Source organism: Aythya ferina (assembly GCF_964211825.1).
Source record: "Aythya ferina genome assembly, chromosome: 1".
In the NCBI taxonomy this organism is placed as follows: domain Eukaryota; kingdom Metazoa; phylum Chordata; class Aves; order Anseriformes; family Anatidae; genus Aythya; species Aythya ferina.
This window is the reverse complement of record NC_140296.1, coordinates 17,191,644-17,212,607: the sequence shown is the minus strand read 5'-3', so window position 1 is coordinate 17,212,607 and position 20,964 is coordinate 17,191,644. Positions and strand designations below refer to the sequence as shown.

The 20,964-nt window shown below is 43.3% G+C and overlaps 1 protein-coding gene across 7 annotated transcripts in view; it reads right to left on the bottom strand.

The window, feature by feature from the left end:
* The window catches only part of ELMOD1 (ELMO domain containing 1), a 42,975-nt gene that overhangs the window by 20,738 nt on the left and 1,273 nt on the right, over window positions 1–20,964 (bottom strand). For 2 of the 7 annotated variants that reach the window (XM_084507047.1, XM_084507051.1), the window contains exons 1-2: window positions 19,590–19,744; window positions 4,904–4,998 (exon numbers count right to left, since the gene is read on the bottom strand). In XM_084507047.1, the coding sequence (XP_084363173.1) occupies window positions 4,904–4,920 (17 nt within the window). In that variant the 5' untranslated portion in view covers window positions 4,921–4,998; window positions 19,590–19,744. Of the gene's footprint in view, window positions 1–4,903; window positions 4,999–19,476; window positions 19,497–19,589; window positions 19,745–19,928; window positions 20,142–20,964 lie in introns of those variants that run through there. The other 5 variants (XM_084507048.1, XM_084507052.1, XM_084507053.1 and 2 more) reach the window with 4 other exon arrangements.

Here is a 20,964-nt window from a genome sequence, read left to right as displayed (position 1 = left end):
CTCAGCTCAACGAGGAAAGAGTTGCACATCTATATTTCCTTACTGAGTATTCTGATAACATCTTTAGAAGTTGATGACACAGAAGTTAACCATGGATGGACAAGATGACCAAATAGGTGAGTTAGCAAATGATACCACATTGTGAAGATTTAACTAACTTGACCATCTTTAGCTTATTTGTGCACTGTAAGCTGTGTACACAAGCTCAACCAAGAAGTAACTACCAATATAATTTTTGCCATACACAAGTGTGCTATTAACTCTGTTAAAACAAGAGATTTTTATTCTGTGCTTTTTCAGACTTGACAACTGAAACCCATTTTAGCTCTCCATTTAGAGATGAAAGCAAGTCACCATGGCAACTTAAGAAAACATAAGAGTAGTTTTTAACAGCAGCTTTCCACGCTCTTCTCTTGCTTCCTACTGACTTGGGTTTTATTTCATCTGATGTGACTCCAGTCAAACAGAACTTATGCTTAAAGTCTGCTAGTGCTTACAGACTGTTTTGCAGTAGATCAAGAAGAGGTGTAAGGTTTCTAGGATTTATTGAAAAAATCTGCCTGCTACAGCTGGTTCTCCAGCTTGCTATTATTTCAGATTTTTAAGAGAAGTTACAAGCTAAGTGGAATTGTCACCAACAGACTCCTCAAAAACCTTTTTACAAAAAAAAAAAAAAAAAAAAAAGAGGCACCAAAGGATTAAACATTTCACTGAGAAACAGCTCTTTTATTTCATAAGTAATACTTCAAACTTTAGGAATAATTCAGAGGAGAACAAGCTGAGAAAGAAAAGAAACCTACAACAGCCGCTTTCTTTTAGACATAGCCTTAGATTAGAGGTATAAATATTGGAGTCCTGTAGATTACTGGCCAAAGACACTCTCTTAGATATGGAGTTATTCCAGTTACTGTACTGCCTGGTCCAAACAAGTTGTTCTTTCCCCTGGATAGCAACAGCTGATGAAAACAGGTAGATGAAGAGGCAGAGTAACGTTAGACTCATATCTTCGGTACAGCTGAAAGTGACACTTGTAGAAAATATCTTGATGTCAGAGTAGCTACCACTACTAGTATAAGCACATCCCCTTTCTTAGCTATTCTGATGTGCAATACAGCCTGGGGCAGGTGGGAATGCATGAAGTAATTTGGACCAAGGGAGAATGCATAAGCAACTGATTCAATTTATGACTTATTTTGAATTCTTGCATTTTAATTGTTCAAGTGCCTTAGGATTTAAGTTTATTAAAAGCAGTCTTATTACATGGCACCAGAGCACACATTTTTCTCACATCTTTTTTATTATGGCCTTATTCAATGTCGGAATTTGATTATAAGCTACATTTCTAAGCTTCTTTTACACTGGCAATTTCACTTTCCAGCTAGAGCAGAGATAGTGACTGTCAGTGAAGATCAGTAACTTCAGGGTGAAGCCATTATGCATTAAGACTACCTTAGAAAGGATATCTAAAAAAAAAAAAAAAAAAAGCACAAAAAGGAAAAACAACAGAACCTGTATAACCAAAGACCCCACGCAAACAAAACCAAAAATCCCTCAGAACTAAACTACCCGATCCACACCTCAAGTAAATATATGTATCAAAGTAGTAAAACATCATGCTATCATTTTTTAAAAGGGATGTTGCATACTTGTCTATTGTGTTAAATATCAGTAGGAAAGGATTCATCAACTTCATGTAAAATACATTTTGCTTATGTAAACAACATGAAGCAAACTTCTTACTGCTTTCCTTTAAATAGGAGGCTGTACAGGTGTAACTTGTACAAAACTAAACAATTGCATTTGTGGAAGAGAGGTCAGCATCTTTTTACATGCCCATTGCCTTTCATGTGAGGTCCCTAAAGCTCCATATATTTGTGGATCCTACTCAGGAAAGTGATGTTTCCCCTCTGCTCAGCCCTGGTGGTATGCATCTGGAGCATTGTGCCCACAGCTGCACTAGGCAGTACAAGGACAGAGAAGGGCTGTGAAGGTTATTAAGGGCCTAGATTGTCTGGTCTACAAGGAAAGGCTGAGAGCTGGGGGCTTAGGGGAATCTTATCTACATGTATAAATACCTCATGGGGTAGTAAAGTAGGTGGAGCTACGCAACTCTGGGCAACCTGCTGTAAGTGACCAATTTGAGCACAGGAGTTGAACTTGACAATTTGTCTTCCAGCCTCACTAACCACAGAACTATGCAACAGTTAAACAGAACATCCTAAATAGTAATAATAGTTTTGGGGAAAACAAACAAAAAGGACCCCAACAATTCACTGATGGTAAATACAAAACAGACTACGTAAAAAGAGAGACAGGAGATTTTAACCTAGTTATGAAAAGCACATCCATCATATAACAGATGAATAGTAGCCACAGTAAAATCACTGACATTACACTGATTCCTCACTTTCTATATTCACATCTGCACTGTTCCTTGTTAGGTCTCTATCTACAGCCAGAAGCTGCTGCAAGGAAGCTACTGTCACTATTCTGAGAGAGCAGTGCAGATTGTCTTCACTTTACAGATGAAAGCTCCTCTTTTCACCTATTTACTGGCAGTTTCTATGTTGCGGTCAACAAGATGACTTGCAGTTTATGAAGACTTAAATGAACTCATTGGTTTTAGACACAGATAATCTATCCACACAGCGTGGTGTGGAATTGTGCAAATATATTTGAGCTAGTTCACATGCTGGAAGTTGTTGTGGTACCAATCCAGTGTTCTGCCCCTTCGCTGTTCCTTTTCTGTTCTATCTTTAAAATAGAGGAAATAGCCCTATAGTAAATTGAAAATAAAGGAAAGTATTTTCATACCACAGAATCTGCACTTATGCAGCAAGATTTTGTCAGAACTTCTTATTCTTTATTTCAGTCCCAGGTTACACGTACTCCTTCAGAACTATCAGTGGGACAGTTTATTTCATCTGTGCAGTCTCTATTCCTCTAAGGAGGAACTCCCCACAACTTTTCAAACTCCTCTCTTGATCATCATTCCTGATTTTTTACCCTGTCCTATTGTTTTAGGGTACCATATTGGTATTTAAACTTACAGGAACACCATCCAAGTAGGAACACAGGTAAGATGAAAATTTCATAAACTATAGGTACCATCAGCACCAACTAGTCCAATTCCTGCTCCATGTTGCGTACCAAAGGAAAGCTCTTTCCTACTGAGCAGTCCTCACCAGCAGTACACTGCACTCAGCATGGCATTTGATCTTCAAAAACAGTTTACGACAATTTTAAGCAAATTCCTGGTCTGCTACTATTGGTAATGGACAAACACCAGGGTACACAATATATGTTAGCTTGTTAATTTTCCACCTGATTTCCAAGCTGGAAGGCTGAACATCTTTGTCTTGTACATAAATTTGAATCTGCTTAATCTGTTATCACAAACCTGCAACCACAAAAACCACATTCAGAGTTGACTGTTGCCATTAAGCACTCTTCTTGGAGAATGACCATAGCTCATTCATAAAAATATAAGAACAGTAAGAAATAACTAAGAAGCTTGAGAAATACTCCTAGCAGTCCCATGTCAAAAGGATTAATCTGAAATAAGAAAAATCCATATTCTTCTAAGTAAACAGAATAGAGGCTTCATATTTCATGGGTTTTCCTGTTTGAGGAGCTGTCTTCTATCACATGCTCCCCCTCACCTTGCCTTCTGCTTCACATTCAGAACACTGGACTTCATTATGAAAATCCTCTACTGTACCATTTCAGTAAGTTGCTTTTCTCTACCTTTGTTTTCAGCACCACCTGGACTTATCCTGTAAGCTTTTAGGATAAATTTTAGAAATATCGTGGAAAGAAGTAGGAGTTGGTTTCTTCAGGAGCACCACAGGAACCTAAATACCCAGAACAGCACGAGTTCTGCATAGGAGCTGCAGGGGCCAATCCTCTCACCACCCTGATAAGGTCAGGAGAAATCACATTAATACTTAGCCTAATAGCTCATTAATTCTTAGCTGTTTTTTGGGAGTGTTAGCAAATAAATAATTACTTTACACTTTTCACCTGTGCATGTTCTGCTTACAAAGTCTTTTTGCAGCTGGCTCAAAGATACCTGAAAAAAAACAATCCAAGCACCCCACAGAAATGCCTGGAGCAAGGCTGGCATGGCAATAGTCATTACAAATGATCAGCCTAGAGGTAATGATGCTGATACCCATAGCATAAAAATATTCTTTACTATAAACAGTCTAAAAAGAGAGAAAAATAGTGGCAGATGCTCTATACAGAAGCATATGTTTCAGTCCTCTTGAAAAGGTTTCTTCCAACCAGACAGAATATGATTGCTTTGGCTTAAAGACAAGTTAAGCACTTGAAAAGTATTAATTTATAAGAGTGTTCAACTCTCTTGGTTGACTACAGAACAAAGATGACATGAGCTTTCACAGTGGAAGTTAGCGTTTGCAAGCAAGTCACACACAGTAGCAGGTACTCGTTAGACATTTCTCCTAAAATGGAGCACAATCAGCTTCAAAAATACTTGTATTTCTTCAGCAAGCATCTCCCTTCTCTGCTTTCACAAGCTGCACTTCAAAAATCCATATAGCCAAGAACAAGGGGGGTGGAAAAAAAAATTAACATTTTTCAAGCACTGTTCTTGCCACTGTTTCTCCTCTTTTCCTCTGACACATTGAGTACTAGAGATCCACAACTGATATGGTGCAATCCAAACGCACGTGACACTTCCCACATTCTTTGTTTTTATGAAGAACTGAAGAGGAAAAGCTTGAATTTAACAGCTTTAGAGAAATCTAGGTGAACAGAAAGCAATTTGGTATAAATTAGTTATCAGTTGTATGGAAAGTGTAGAGCTAAAACACTAGACTGGCAGCAGGGAAGTAATTACAATCATTTAATACTTTTGAAAAACATACGGGACAGTTACCTCAGGAAGTGTTTCATGATGGCGGTTTTGCTTGAGTTACAGGAGCCGTAATCAATTGATCACTGATAGCCTCTTCTTTGCAGGTGATACCAGTGCTGTAAAAATAGAATTGAGATGCAATTACTAACAGAGAAAAAGAAGTGGCACTTATACTTTCTACATGGCTCTTGAAACAACACCTTTCCCACATATTTCCATAGGTATTTAAGAAATCTTATGTCAACAAATATAAAAACCATAATTTAACACTCTTCAGCCTGGACATATACCAGACTATCCATGTCTCTTTTCTGAGAAGTAAAATATTTGAATAAGAGCACAAAGTAAGAACATTTAGATATTTCATCAAGCTTTTTCAAACACTTGTGTACTTCAAACATGCGAGGCTTACAGCAGCTTCCAAGTGGCAGTTTCAAGAGATACTCAGCTCTCCCAGCTGTTTGCAAGCTCTTTGCTCTACAGAACTTGCAACAGCACTTGGAGACATTGGGTAAAAGCAGCTTGTAAGCAAAGAGCCACTGTTGGGTCCCGATTTAGTTCGTAGAATCATCTAGTTTGGAAAAGACCTTCAAGATCAAGTCCAGCCACCAAACTGACTGTCGTGGATCCGCTCGAGTGGGCAGCTGAGCTCCACCACAGCCGCTCTCTCACTCCCCCTCCTCAAAGAGGAACGGGGAGAAAACATGTGAAAAGGGGCTCAAGGGTTGAGATAAGGACGAGAAAATCATGCAATAATTATTGTAACGGGCAAAACAGACTCGGCATAAGGAGATAGTAAGATTTATTGCCTACAACTAACAAGCGAGAGAAGTGAGAAAACAAAGGAAAAGAAAAAAAACAAAAGCACCTTCCCCCCCATCCACCCTCTTCCACCTCCTCCCCCCGAGCGGCGCAGGGGAACGGGGAATGGGGGTTATGGTCAGTCTACAGCACTTCTTCTCTGCCGCTCCTTCTCAGTCACTCTTGTCCCCTGTGCTGTGGGGTCCCACCCACGGGATGCAGTCCTTGATGAACTGATCCGGCGTGGGCTTCCCACAGGCAGCAGCTCTTCCAGAACTGCTCCAGATATGGGTCCGTACCACGGGGTCCATCCCTCAGGAGAAAACTGCTCCAACCTGGCTCCCCTACGGGCAGCAGCTCCTGCCGGGTCACCTGCTCCTGCGTGGGCTCCTCTCCACGGGCTACAGGTCCGGCCCGGAAACGGCTGCATCTGGGGTCTTCCACAGGCGGCAGCCTCCGTCGGTGCAGGGCCACCTGCTCCATCGTGGTCTCCTCCACGGGCTGCAGCGTGGAACCCTGCTCCACCGTGGTACTCCATGGGCTGCAGGGGGACATCCTGCTTCACCATGGTCCTCACCACAGGCTGCAGGGGACTTCTGCTCCGGCGCCTGGAGCACCTCTCCCCCTCCCTCTACACTGACCTTGGCACCTGCAAGGCTGTTCCTCACTCCCGGCTGCTGTCTGGCGCAGCGTTTTTTCCCTGTCTTAAATATGCTCTCACAGAGGCGCAAACAACATCGCTTATTGGCTTGGGTCTGGAAAACAATGGGGCTCTTCCCAAACATGGGGCAGCTTCTAGATCTTTCTCACAGAAACCACCCCTATAGCCCCCTGCTACCAAAACGTAAACCCACTACACTGACCTACCTAACATATTCAACATACAGTATGTTAAGTGATCAGCTTCCCTGGTGTCAAGTTTTATGAAGAAGTGATACATATGATGTCTTAAAATAGATTTATTTGACCAGGCTGACCATCCATTCAGAGATCTGGTGTCCTACAGTTAATTTTCATTACTATTACATCTCTGTTCAAGTGGAGAAGAAGAGTTCAGGTCAAAAAAAAAAAAAACAAACGCCAACCAACTTTTAAGTGTAACCCTGCCCATGTTCCACATCCTCTCCCCCCATCACCTCTTTACTGTCGGTTTCCCAAAAGCAGCATTCACATACGAGCAATAAGTAAGAGATTCATACTTCTCAGATTAGTGTTCTTCATATCCTGCAAGAGTCAACACAACATCCTTTTTTTCCTGCCAGAAAACAGCATTGTTCCACACTGTTGGGACAGCTTAATCTAAGATTTACAGGGAACAAGATAACACTTTCGAGTTCTGCACCAGTACAAACCACACACACAGGCTTGAAAGCTGCACTGTTAAGAAATTATTTAAGACCTCATTCTTCATTAACACTGCATGCAGCCTGCTGAAAAGTACCAGAAGGCCTTCAAAATCTGGCCTCTTTTGTCATATAATGGGAAGCTTTAAGTCCAGAAAACCTCAAATTATTTTTTTTCCCCAGGATCCAACAGCACTGAGGAGATAAAAATGTTTTCACCCTACCCTGTTCTTATTTTCTTTCCAATATGCAACTTGCAAGTTTTACATTATGCTGTTGCATGTTGACAGGAACAGAAGCAGCATTTAAGTTGAGAAAAATACAGCTATCTTGTTGGATTACATCACATACCATTTACTAAAAATATATAATCCCTGGACTGTAAAAGCTTCATTCATTTATATTGTTTTTGACTGGCTGAATCATGTTGCTGTCCCCTGAATACAGCTGTAATTGGTGCTGGCTGCAGTGACACCTTCTTGCAAGGGCAGAGAGAGAGGCTAACATCAAACCCTGATTCGTTAATGAACACGGTAGGCAGGCTCTGAATGCTTCCCTCTGCAGCTTTTGATAGGCCTTTGATGACAGCGAGCACAGGCGGCATGGGAGACAGGCAAAAACTGGAGGGGATGTAACCTACCCCCCTTCTCCAGTCTAATAATTTGCTGTTTAAAAGGTAGTCTGTGAAAGACTCTCACAGCTGAGTCTCAGCTTTTTAGTATCAACTCGAACAAAGGCAGCTTCACCATGATGTTTGACCCAGGAGGGCAGCAGTGTAAGGAAGACGCCAGAAGTGCCAGGAGCTGTCAGATCAACCCCTCCTAAAAGGGTGCACTGGCCTCCACCTCAGAGGGCTGCTCCTTCTTGATTCTGATCAAGGTCCTCGCTGGAAATACATCAGGAGTAAAAAGGCAGCAAAGGGAAGAGATGTCACACTTGCCTGCACTCCAGGATTGTCTCATCAAAGCATGGCTTGATAGGAACTGCAAAGCAGCCTCTCTTCATGTAGAGTTACTAACTACAGCCAACTGTAAGTTAGTACAGGGACAGAAATCAATGCCCGATCACAGGGCAGGAGTTTTCGGTCATTTTCAAACACGTAGGACTCGAGGTCAGCATTCCCCACTCCTGCATGCCTCCATAAGTGATCCGATGGTGGAATTCAGCAAAGACTATGTGTGTAGAAAATGTTTATGCTAAGCAAATTACTGCCACAATTCACAGCCAAGTAAGTTCAATTATTCATAAGCCTGTAGAGCCACAACACCTAGTTTCTACAAATGGCTTTTCCTCACAAAATGTAATAAGTTCTTTTCAGCTGGGGCGGAAAAAAAGGAAACAAAACTCCAAACAAAATAAATGAGTACTCTAATTTACTTCCAAAGTTGTTACAACATCTGAGCGAGCAAGAAAAGCAGGTATATCTTTGGACTATGTTTATACCACTTTACAGCAGTTTGTCCCAAAAGGAGAAGTATCTGTGGTCAGGGAGAAGAAACTGACTCTTACACAATTTACCCTTAATTGCAAAGTTTACAACACTTGCAGATTTGGGGAGACCCAAAGATCAGTTTCTCAAGACCCAAACTCCCACGGAAATACCACTTTTTGCCAGGAAGCACCAGATTCACAGCTGAATGCAAAGAGCCAGCAGGCCCCCAGTAGGGAGCACTTCCAAGCGTGTTGGTCACAGCACCCACCCATCGCTCCAGGAGCCTGTGATGACACTCTCACATGGTGAGACTCAAACCATGAGCTTGCTCCCACATTTCCCTCCCACAACACTTAAGTACCCCATTCACTGTAAATGAAGTGGTTTCAACCAGTTTATCTTAAACCACACAGGAGTTTACCCTCCTTAAGCTAGCTGCAAATTTTTTTCACTGAGATGCAGTACTATTACACAAAACAGCAGAATTATTTTGAGTTCTGTATCAAAATATAAATTCCTTAAACAAGTATTAACTATTTGCACTCGTGAGGCTGTTTATGGCCTTCTAAGTAGCAGAGCAAAACAAGCATCCATCTGAAAGGTTATCAGTTGCTGTAGGCTCAAAGAAGTCAAGAGAAAGACTTAAAAGTCACATCCTTCTCTAGAGCTGAGGGCTTGCTTTTTCCATCTCCAAGAAAGCTGCAGATGCAGTTGAGGAAAAGATGTCTTATTTAACGTAAATCACCATATTTAGAGTAAGATATAATACTAGGTAGTTATCTTCACAGTATTTATTTTGCAAGCTAATGACTCACCTGGCATATTGCAAACATTTTTAGAAGGTTTATATCCTAATTATAAAGAAGGAATAGCTGTGCTGAGGAGACAAATCATCAGAACCATTAAGATGAGCAGGCTGAACACAGGACTTCGTTAATGTGGATGATTAGATTACAATTCATCCAAACTTTCCTCCTCAAACAAAAAAAGAAGACATGTTTGAAGTAGAAGGCAGTAATTGTACAGTCATCTTAAGTTCAGGAGAAAAAAGAAGACCTTATTTTTAGGTTTAGTTGCCGTTTTAAAGGAGGTTCTTCTAAATTGAATAGCAGCAAGCACCATGACATTGACTTTGGATGGCAACTTCTGTTTCCAGTAGCATTTCAGGTTGTCACCTTCCTCTCATTGACCCCAGTGGCCTACACACATGCAAGCGATAACCCTCTAAGTCTTATGTCATGGGAAGTGTTTTCTTGTTGTATATTTTTTGGAGATGGAGGTGTTAATGTTTCTCTATCCTGAACACCAATGTGCAATAGGTTGAACTAGAAAGGGGACGAGGATCTATGTCACTAAGTGTCCCAGGAGGTCCTACAGATAGGGACAGCAAGCTGGCCAAGAGCCAGCAGTACACAAAGTAAGCCAACAGCACCCTGGGCTGCTGCTAGGCAGGAGAGAAGCCAGAGGAGCTGGGCTTGTTCAGTCTGTAGTAGAGATGGCTTTGGGGGACCTAACAGCAGCTCCCAGTGACTGCTACAAGGTCAGAGGAGACAGAGACTGCCTCTTTACAGCTGCATAGGGCAGGAGGGCAAGAAATAATAATGCACATAAACTGAAAGAGAAGGTTCAGCCTGGATATAAAGGCAGAACACACACACAAGAACTATCAGGAAGAGTAACAGGCAGCCCAGGCAGGTTGTGCAGGCTCCATCCTTGGTGGTTTTCATGCTGGACAAACCCTTGAGCAGCCTGGGCTGACCTCAGAGCTGAGTCTGCTGTGAGCAAAAGATTGGATCCTGACCTCCTGAGCTCCCTTCCAGCCTTTGATTTTCTGTTTTCCCCCAATCATTCTTATGGGGAGATCTCAGACATCCTGAGTTATGTCTATTGCATAGAGTACCCAGACAGAGTAACATCAGGGTGCCCAAGGTCTTGCTATTTTTTTAGTTTAAGAGCTACCAACTTCTCACTAGGAATCACATATAATTGGCAGTATTTCCCATGAAATGTACCTAACAGCACTTCCCAATTTGCATTACTACCTGAAGGCGGAATAAAATTCACTTAAAGTTATTTAGCAACCCAGTAAAAACATAGGATCTTTGACAGTCTTAATTGCAGTATACTCATTTATAGGTCTTTACATGTTACAGCACCTAGATCTCTACAAATCAAAAGACATCCTTGGAAACTGATCCATTGCTGAAACGTCTCTTGGGAACAGGTCACCTCAAACTAAAGTTTTATGGAGTCCAAAAGTGTTGACTCAGAAGTGGCTTTGCTCTATGTTAACAGATGCAGCCACTGGCAGGACCCACCTCAAAGACCAAGAGCTGATACCTGTTGTGTGAGCTCAGTTTCCCAGCTCAGTACAGAAGGGAATTTTCATTTCTATGTGCTCAAGACAAAGCTGTATTCAACTTCAAGTAGAAAGAAGCCTTGGAACAAAGTGTCACACTTGATTGATGAAGCTAATGAGCAAGGCTTGACTTCAGTCACACTGTCACAGGTAATAAGATTTTCTCTCCTAATCTCCATCACACATTGACATTTTGTGTTTCTGTATTTCACTAGGAGAGTGAAGGAAAGGATAGACGTGTAGACAAACTTCACTGAATTTTAGTCCTGCCTAAAATATTCTTTGACTATGAGCGCATAAAACGCTTGACCAATACTAAGAAAGAGCCCTCAGTAAAAGCTTCAAATAATATCAGGATTGGGGAGGCAGGGGAGAACATGAAGTCTCCCCCCAAACTGCAGAGCTTTTAAAGTCTCTGGTTGTACAGTCTTACCAACACTTCACATCTGTCCATTACTGCCTCTTTAAAGTGGTAAATAGCCTCAGAGATGTGTGACAGAAACAAGGAAGCTTCAAGAGGATCTCACAGTACCTGTAAGAGTAAAGAGGGGACTGCCTCTGGAGTCAAGAAAACTCACTTGCCAAACCTCATATTGCAAGTTACCTCTAACAGCATCCAGTTAAGTCTACCCACTGCAATTCCTCAGCAGATAACAATCACCTGGCAACTACTAAGTAGATAAGCCACTTTTTGCCACAGATAGCATCAGACCAAAGCTCAACATCATAGAAGTCTCTCACCAATTCTTTGTTGATCTTTGCCATTGAAAATAAAAAGACTATTGTTCCATACCTGACTTTTTAAAGAGGAAAAAAAATGTCCAAGAAACTCAATAACAGAGGCACACTTACTTTTACTAATTTCTATCAGCTCTGCTGTATCACAGTGTTCAATGATGTTGAGGAAAAATATATTAGATTGCTTCAGGTCACCAGTGAAGAATTCACTGGGCACATTCTATTTCTAATGTGAAATTAAAGTCAGAGAGGAAGCTTTCTGAATCCCAGATTACAGTAAACTTCCAGAAATGCAGCCAGATGCTTACATATTGTAATTCATTTAAGTGTCATCTTCGTCTTCAGTGTTTCTATCCTTAACAAGCTTGTTTTCCCCTTTAAGTATTTTATCCAGAAGAAGACTGAGTAAATAACATCAGCTAAAAAAAAAATAAGTCTCATGCTTGAAAATTGAAAACAGCCTTTAATCTATGGCAAAGTGTTTATTTTTGCTCCATGCATTATAAAAATACATTATTTCTAGCCATTTCTCATGAACTTTCACTTGACCCCTGACGAGTTCACCCAGGAGAACAGCAGCAGCATCTGGGTGGCTCAGGTCTGCCTACATGGCTTTCTGTGTGATGTTTCTGGCCTACTTGCTCTGTTTCCATACATACTCTACAACAGCTTGTACCACAAGGAAGTCTGTTCTAAATAAAACATCACACTTTGTAGCAACATTCCGTCAAGCGTAGAATAAATCCTACAAGACTAGATACATAAAATCAAGAAGAGGCAGCCTGGTTAGGTCCCAGACTCTTTAGTGCAGAAGCTCCATGGAAGGAAAAAAAAGGCAAAACCACCACCAAAAAACACCCCAACACACACAAAGTGACTACTTTCAGTGAATTGACACCCTTTTGCATTTCCTTCATGGTTTCCACCTCACTGCCTAGATTAGCAGAGGGTATAGATAAAGGGGAAAGATGAAGCATGGGCTTGCTACCAAGATTAACTGAAGTTCAGATTTGCTTTAGAGCCCCACCAATTCCCAATACACAGTAGCTTATGTGGAAGAAACATCCTATTAATGGGTCACACACACATCTGCAACATTGATAGAATTGCACCAGAGATGTCTACTCTGTTCTTTCCCCTACCTTTCCAACATATGTCGTATCTATTTGGGCTAGGTAGAATAAATCCAGCTATCAGATAATGCAACCTCACAGCAAGCACCAGCCTGAAAGCATGTAGGACCATGGACTTTCATATTTGTTTGGTTAGCTGACAAAAAGACAAAAACAAGGGCAGCAGAGGTGTCAGGGCAAAGGCCAGACAGTGCTTGCAGGCTACAGGAAAGCAAAGCAATTTATTTACCATGGAATTGGTAAGGGTCAGACAACTCATTCTGATTTAACAGAAAATTGTTCTATGTGGTACCCCACTCTCCTGTCACTGCATCGAGATGACTTTGACATGCCAGTGACAACTTTTTCATGGAGTTGTCCAAGGCAGACATGCAAGAGTAAAGCATATCAGAGCTTATGTATGTCCTCCTATGATTTTATAGGCCCACTGTTCCCTAAAACAAGGCTCAAGAATAACCACTTCCCCTTAAGCAAGTCGGTAGATAATGCCATGAAGTAGCATATTTGTGAAGCAGTGAGCACCCTATGGTAAGGGTTATGCTCCAACTGTTAGCTGCCTGAGGTCATGCAATCTGCAGATGGACCACAATAAATGAGCAGCATACTATTTAATCTGTAGTCGAGATGACTAAAAATCCCACTGCACTTTTTTCTCCTCCAAATTTCATAGCCTACTATTTTATCACCTGTGTGCCGCTCAGTGAGATGTTCTGCATCCCCAGGGGCAGAAAACCAGGACAGTTCCAAGTACACGACCTTGCTAGATGCTCTGGGTCTTCTGAGCTGCAAGCACTTAAGTTTTGCAGGGTAGATTGCTCTGGTTTTATTAATGTCTGGGGTGAGGAGAAGTGGAATAAAGAATCTATTTGCTCAAGGAAACCAGAAAGTTTTGTTAAGTTGTTGCTCTAAATACTGCAAACCCCATGCTTTGACTGCAGCCAAAAGCCCTTCTTTAGGGAAAAAAGAAAACAACAATAACTACAGCAACCCTTCTGTAGGGGGGATGAAAACTGAAAACCAAACAGTAACATGGTCAAAACTCAGGGGCACCTTCTCAAGTCTGTCATTCAGACAGGCCTACGTACCAGCAGTTACCAGTCGACTCTTCAGCTTGCAAGACTAACAATCCTTGTTAATGGAAAGTAAAATTTGGAAATGTAATGGTGAACACTAGAACTGACTGTATTTAGATTCATTTCACCCTCTGTATCTTAAGCTAAACCCAGGCAGCACCAAAATCAAACTTCGCTTCTGTCAGAGGTGGAAAAAAGCTAGGATGGGGTTCGGTGACAAGTACTTCCACAGCGAGGAGGGTAACAGTAACAAAGACATCCCACTAACATGACTAAGGAAAAGGTGATAAAATCTGCAAGAGGTAGAGACAGGAAGAATAGTTTGAAAGTTCATACAGTTATACCAGCTGGTAGGCAAGACAGATGAGACACTTTCATACAAGGCTCAAAAAGAATTTTTCTGTGGTAATTGTGGAAGATGTTCTTACTCAAGAAGTAGGAAGATGGTCAGCAGCAAGGAGAGTGAGATACCATGGTGCCCTCCTTCCTCTGCCTCCTCCTGCTCTGTTCTGACAGGCTTTGCTTTATTTTAGGTGCTTACTCTCAGGTAGATAAGGATCCTGGTAAGGATCAGATGGCAGAAGACTGGAAAATGGTGAGAAGACAGCGTGGGAAGGAGAAAAAGAGCAAACATGAAGACCATTGGAAACTGGTCCTGAAACACTACTACTAAGGGGGAAGAAGAACAAAGCAAAGCCAGGAAGAATACAAACTAGGACAGGATGATTGACACCACTGCCATAATGCACTCATTCTTAACACAATCCAAAACCGAGAGCCTTCTTCCTTCAACATCTCTTTCTACTTAGATTAATAGCAGGGCACAAACATTTTATAGTTCTACCCTTTACTACAAAAGCAAAGCAATAGTTAAAAAATAGTTTTATTTTGTTTCTTTAAAAAGAAGTTTCCAAAACATTTGCAGCAGATACATTATAATAATTCAGGAATATAAACTGGTAACATATCTGAGATTGTAGACTATATGATACAGCACAATGAGCATACCCAAATTTCCTCCAGGTTCTTGACAATTGAATGATGACCACAATTTCACTTCTTGTGCTTCAAAACTACTCCCAAATTGCTTGGTTTGTATATGTTATTAGCTGGACGCTTGAGATGCATGAGAACAAGAGAACTCCTTGCTCATGTTGTGCCACTCAACTTACCCCTCAGAATCCCAAACTATCACAACAATATGATAAATGAGAGGGAGGGGAAGGCAAAGTCACTCTAGCTAAAACAGTCCAGAGTATCAAAACTTGTACTGTAGATGGTAAGGACAAGCAAGGTTCAAAGAAGAACATGACTACCTCAGATTCTTGGAAACTTCATAGTGGTGCCCCTCCAAATAGTTTGGGTAGACTGTATTGCCTCTTCTTAATTTGCACCCAGGGTATGCACCTCACTCCTCTCCCTTCCGCAAGTGGTACAGCAAGAACTCCTCTTTCCCTCCTTCAGTCCATCTGTTCTCCTCAGGCTGCCTTAACACTGACAGCATGAAGGCCTAGCAAGCCCAAATTTAGCAAACCCCACATCGATCTTCATGTTTCACAGAGGCACAACCTGTTTGATGGCACACATCCAAGCCAATGTTGATATGGATGTGGCTTTGTGAAGGCAAAGTGGGAAAGGGAATAAAAGACTTGCTCTTATAACTGCCTGCCAGAGCTGTGAAAAAGGACTACAATTTCCATGACCACAGGATTTCATTGTACTAAAGTGCCTATTCCTGTCACCTACCTGTCCACCTGATAGTTGCACAATCATCAGTACATCAAACAAACTGTTGCTACACCACGGACAAGTCTCAATACATGAAGAATTCTGATTTTTTTAGTTTTATTTTTAAAAATTTATATAGTACTCCTAAAAATCAGTGGCAAAACCTCTGTTAGTAATCAGTACAATCTGGAAATGGCCACAGGAGCCCATGCTCAATGATGACCCCAGTAGCACCACAGTTTTGGGGCCCTATGAAACTTACCAGTTCTCTTTCGGCAGACTCAGACACAGGCACACAGTGTAGCAGATGGAATACACTAAGGAATAACACCTCTACTTGTGAAATTGATACCCAGTTGTACACAGCCTGTTTCTGTAAAGAATGCTTATTTAGGGCTTTCTTTCTTATGCACCTTCAGAAGATATCAGTTAACCGTGAGTGGATTAGCAGCATGGCACAAAGAGGTGGAGACAGGTTCTTGTATGACTGATTTTCTTGGGTTTGGTCCTAACACAGTCTCTCTGCCTCAGCATCCTTCTCCAGGAAGGAAGATGCATACTTACCACACAAGCTACAGCTAGATCACACCAACAGAAGTGGCTCTGCCAAGGAAAAAATTGGTGCCAAGCATTTGAAACTGAAACTACATAGCAGGAAGGGGGGGGGGGGAAGTGTTTTTTTTTTTTTTTTTTTTTTTTAAATAAAAAAACACCTGATGCAGATGCTGGACAAGCTCCAGCTCAGTCCCTGGGACTGGATGCCTAGTGACAGGCAGGATGCAGTAGGAAAACTCCCAAACAGGTTCTCTCATTTATTTTCAGCTGCTCCTAGGCTAGTCTACAACGTGAGCTGAAGAACAAAAAGCAGGGACAACGGGGACATTTGCTTCAAAAAACACTGTGAGCTAAAACATTAGTGTACACGTATCTATTAAGATTAAAAATGCCTGTGAAGTAATTCTGGGTGCAACGACATTAGAGGGGGATGCTCATAGATACACAGCTTCCTATGGCCACAGCGCTCACAACTGTACCTCCCAAAGCTGCTTTCACAAATCACAACTGCACCTGCTCAATCTGCAAATTGTTTTCAATTCCACTCTTTTCACCTCCTGTATTTCCCCTATTCTCTAGCCTCCCCTGCACATCTGTGACAGAAGCTGGCCAAAACATAACAAGGCACTCAGTCCAGGGATCTGCAGACAGATTAGTACATGAAAACACCAAGCCCAGCCACTTGGTTACAGGCAGGTACTAGCTTCCAGCACTTATCCTGGATATATCTTCTTGAAGGGCCTCTCAGCCAGAACAGAAAGCTGAGAAGCGCTTGCTCACATCTTGTTGGAAGCAAGGGACAGAGCACTCCAGGATGAACTGCCAGAAGTGTTTTAAGCTTACAAAGCTGGTGTGGGGCTCTTAATTGGTTTTGTGCTGAAGTGGATGAGAACTGCTCACTCAATTACAGCTGAGAGGTACTTTCAGGAAACCAACATACTTTGTGGAGTCTCAGTAATTGAACGGGGATGCTCCTGGAGCAGGACTCCTGGTTTCATTTCATCGGGAGAGTTCAGTTCTCTCCTAGTGAGCCTGCTCTGAGACCTGAACCAGCTCATGGCAACTGGAGAAGGTCTCCAAAGGATGTACCAAACATTCAAGCTGGCTGCGAGCCACTTCGCTGGTGTTAGCATACCCATAATTTGTTTCAAGGCAAGCAGGTTAGTTTACCACTCAGCTGCTTGACTTCACTGTGAGAAGGGATGCTCACACAGTCCCACATGCAGTTGAGATGTGACTCAGGAAGCTGCTCCTGCAGCCCCTGCCGTCATGCTTCTCTTTCCACAGCCTGGCAGGAACAAGCAGCTTTTCCAGCTTGAGCTCAGGCGCTGCCACGCGTCTCCCAGCTCAGACTTGGCACACGGTGAGGTGCAGCACAACTCAGCACTCGAGCTCACGGTATGTGGATGCTGGGGATGCTAAGCCTGAACCACAGCCTCAGTGCTGCGCTGCTGTGACCAGTCCCTGCATCTCTCCTCATTAGTTTCATTTTTCATTCTGTTTTTCCTCAATTTATCCTCCTTTCCTGATTGGATTTTCATAGTCTGGCTTCCTTCCAGGTGTTTCAGCAAACCATACCTTCTTTAAAGGACTGAGACCTCTTCTTGCCTCCTTCCCAAAGCCTGAATTCAAGAAGAGTAACATATTTCATGCATTCTTTTGGCCTACATCACAGAGCAGAAGATTTCTAAGAAATGTCAAATAAAACAAGCCTTCCAATCAGAGACAAGCAGATGTTCATTAAAAAAAAAAAAAAGATTCATGAGCCAGAGGACATTAAATCCAACAAGATTTGATCTCCAGGCAACCCCAGCTTGTTCTCCTTGCAATTTTCTGCTAACACTTCAAATGACCCCCTGGGAAAAATAAAGCAGGCCTGGCTCTGTTTACCCCTCATGCCCTGTCTGCACAACTAAACAGATTTTTTTTTCTAACATTGGTTACAGCTGATCACAGCTTAACTGTAAGTACAAATTCTCCAGACAGCATTAAAACACAAGAAGCTTTAAATACAAGCAGCAGCTTGGAGCCATACATACATAAGCATTTGTGCAACAGCATTTCCTCTGCTTCCATCCTTGTAGAGCTACACTCCTGCAAGCAACAGCAAGAGTCCTTTGTGCAGGGAAGAAGACATAAAATAATGCAACACAGCCCTGAAGTTTCCCAACATAAGTATAGCTTAGCTCAAGGGACTGTAATTCCAGGGCAAGAGCGACAAAGGTCTGCAATCAGAGGAGAAATTATTGGGTTCAGAATTGTCTATGTAGTCAATGCGATGTTGTCCCATGGCTAATAAAGCCCTGTCTCAAGAGCTGAGCAGGCAACAGATTTGTGGGCATTTGAGTTATACGCTTAGCCCTAGCAGGTTTTCATAGCAGAATGTGATTTACTGTGCATCGGTGAACCAGCAGGAGTGTTAACAAGTGTGCTGTTAGCTCGTTTCCCATTGTTTAGTGCTTTCCTGGAAGTATTTTCTGCTGGCTTTCTGTAAACAGTGATACACACAGTATCTGACGCTGTCACATGATTTCACTCCTGAAAAGTCATAGGCTTCCTGTCTCTGAGCATCTATTAGGCTCGCTGATAATCTATTGTTGCAGGAATGTGGTTTGCACTCGTTTCAGCTCAAAGACTGCTGGAAATATGCAAGTTATGAGAATTGAACAAGTCAAAAGATATTTCTAGATGCAACTCCACCTGTTCCGTTTAGAAATGCAATGGTATATGTATAAAGAAAAAAAAAGGCAGGCTCTTCTAAATACCAGTAAGTCTCTCTTGGATTTGCGTCCTGCTAAAAATGTCAAATAGATTTAAGTATAAATACATACTAAATTACTGCACATAACAAGTCTTTGGCTGTTCTCATCTATGGAGACGAGATGTTCTTACCAGAGGTACACTCATCTGTCTCTGCTGTTCCAGGCTCCAGCGGCACAAAATAATGTTCTTTAACAACACCTAACTACAGGTTTGGGAGGGAAGGCAAACAGCGAGCGGGCTGCAGCGCAGGGGGATGATGCAGGATTTAGGGGAGAGATGCCATTTCTTCTCTTTTACTTCATTTCGGGATAAATTAGGCTAGCTGTGGGCGGGGACTGGGGGGAGATGAATGAAGCCCTGGGTTTACTAAAGCATGCAAGCCGCGGCAGAAATTTCTTTCCAACAGTTGCTAAAATGGCTCCTTTGTTCCAAACGCCTTTGTCACGGAGCCGGCTCGCTGCGCTGCCCCCCGGACCGGCACCGGGGCCACCTGGGCGCCCCCCGGGCTGGCCCCTTCGGGCTCCTCGGGGGCGAGCGGAGCAGGGAGGGGAGGGCGGGCACGGCGCGGGGGGCGACGAGCATCAGCCCTGGAGTTACTCGGGAGCCACTGCAACTTCAGCCCGTGATAGCCAGCGGAAAAAAAAAAAAAGAAAAAAAACACAAACCCACCCGGGCCAGGTGCCGCCGCCGGGGCAGCCGAAGCCCCCCCGGTGCTCCCCGCCGAGGGGGTCCCGCGGGGTAAGGGGCATGGGGAGCAGCCCCCCGGTGCCGAGCTAACTCACCGCTCCGTTACAGCCCCATGGCGCAGCGCAGCCGCCGGCCCGGGCCCCGCTCCGCTCCTGCGGCGCCCGGCGAAGGTGAGGAGGAGGAGGAGGAGGAGGAGGAGGAGGAGGAAGGCGGTGCCGCCTACCGGAGGGCGAGGAGCAGCGCCCAGCCGCAGCCTCCGGGCCCGCCCCGCGGGGAGGGGACGGCGGGCGAGGGGCTGGGGGGCTCCGTCCCTTCAAGGGCAGAGCCCCTCGCCTCCCCCCGGGCACGCTGTGTAAATAGGGTTGCTTCTAAACAGGCTGGCCCGGAATTAATTAATTAATTCATGACCCGGACAGTCAGTCCCGAGGAAATACCTGTGTCTGTCTGCCTGTCACTGGGGGTCACAGGCGTGCAGCCCGAGGTAGCCCCAGCAGCGCTTCAGGTTGCCCCGTGCTGTAAACGCGACCGGGCTGCCCGTCCCCCCTGCCACAGGAGGCTTTCTTTGAAGCCGTGAGCCCGCTGTCAGGCCACGTTCGCATCCCTGCCTGGTCCAATAGTGTCTTAGTTTGGGGATGTCCTTTGAAATAGAGGTTAATTAGCATTTTCAAAGTGTTTTCCGTGCCTGACCTGAAAATAGCGCTCTGCGTGCCTGTTAAAGGAACATAGTTTAATTTCTTCCAAGTCTCCTTTTCCAGTCACTTCAGTCCTGCTATCACAATGCTTTGTACCTTAAAGATCATCCAACTCCAGCTAATTATCAACTGTTACAAAGAAGCATGGTGAAAACACTAAGGCCACTAAGTTACACATTTAAGGATGGCTAGGAAATGCTGTCCATGTCTTCCAACCAAAGGTGAAACAAACTGCTTCTTAACTCTCCTCTGCTGGAGCTACATTGGCTCTTCCACTTCATGACACCAGTGTGCCTCATGCCCCTGGCTGGCAGCTGCAGGGCTGGTGTGAAGGCAGGGACAGCCCTCAGCATCCTCCATTTAGCTGCGCTGCCTGTTAGCAGCCAAGGCCCAGCACCCAGAGAAGCCCCACCAAGTGATGGGTATCAGGCAGCCTTCCTGCTGCATCTCTCATTTGAGCCATGTCTTGCACAGCCAAGGAAGGTTTCAAGCCTATTTCCATGTGTGAACGCAAACAGAAAACTAATTCCTTTTCCCGTCTCCTGCATTACAGTGGTGTTCCTATTAACTATATCCCAATGAGTTGTTTTGACACTAGACCCTAGATAGCAGAAGCCACTTTCAGGGGCTTCAGTAGCAGAGTTCAAAGATGCTTCCCAAAATTGGTTTACAAACTAAGCTTCGAGAGACAATTCACTCATAATCCTGCAAGATGCATCATGAACATTGAAAGACATATTCACAGCATAGAAGCAGCCCCTTTTCCCAGATGCCATGC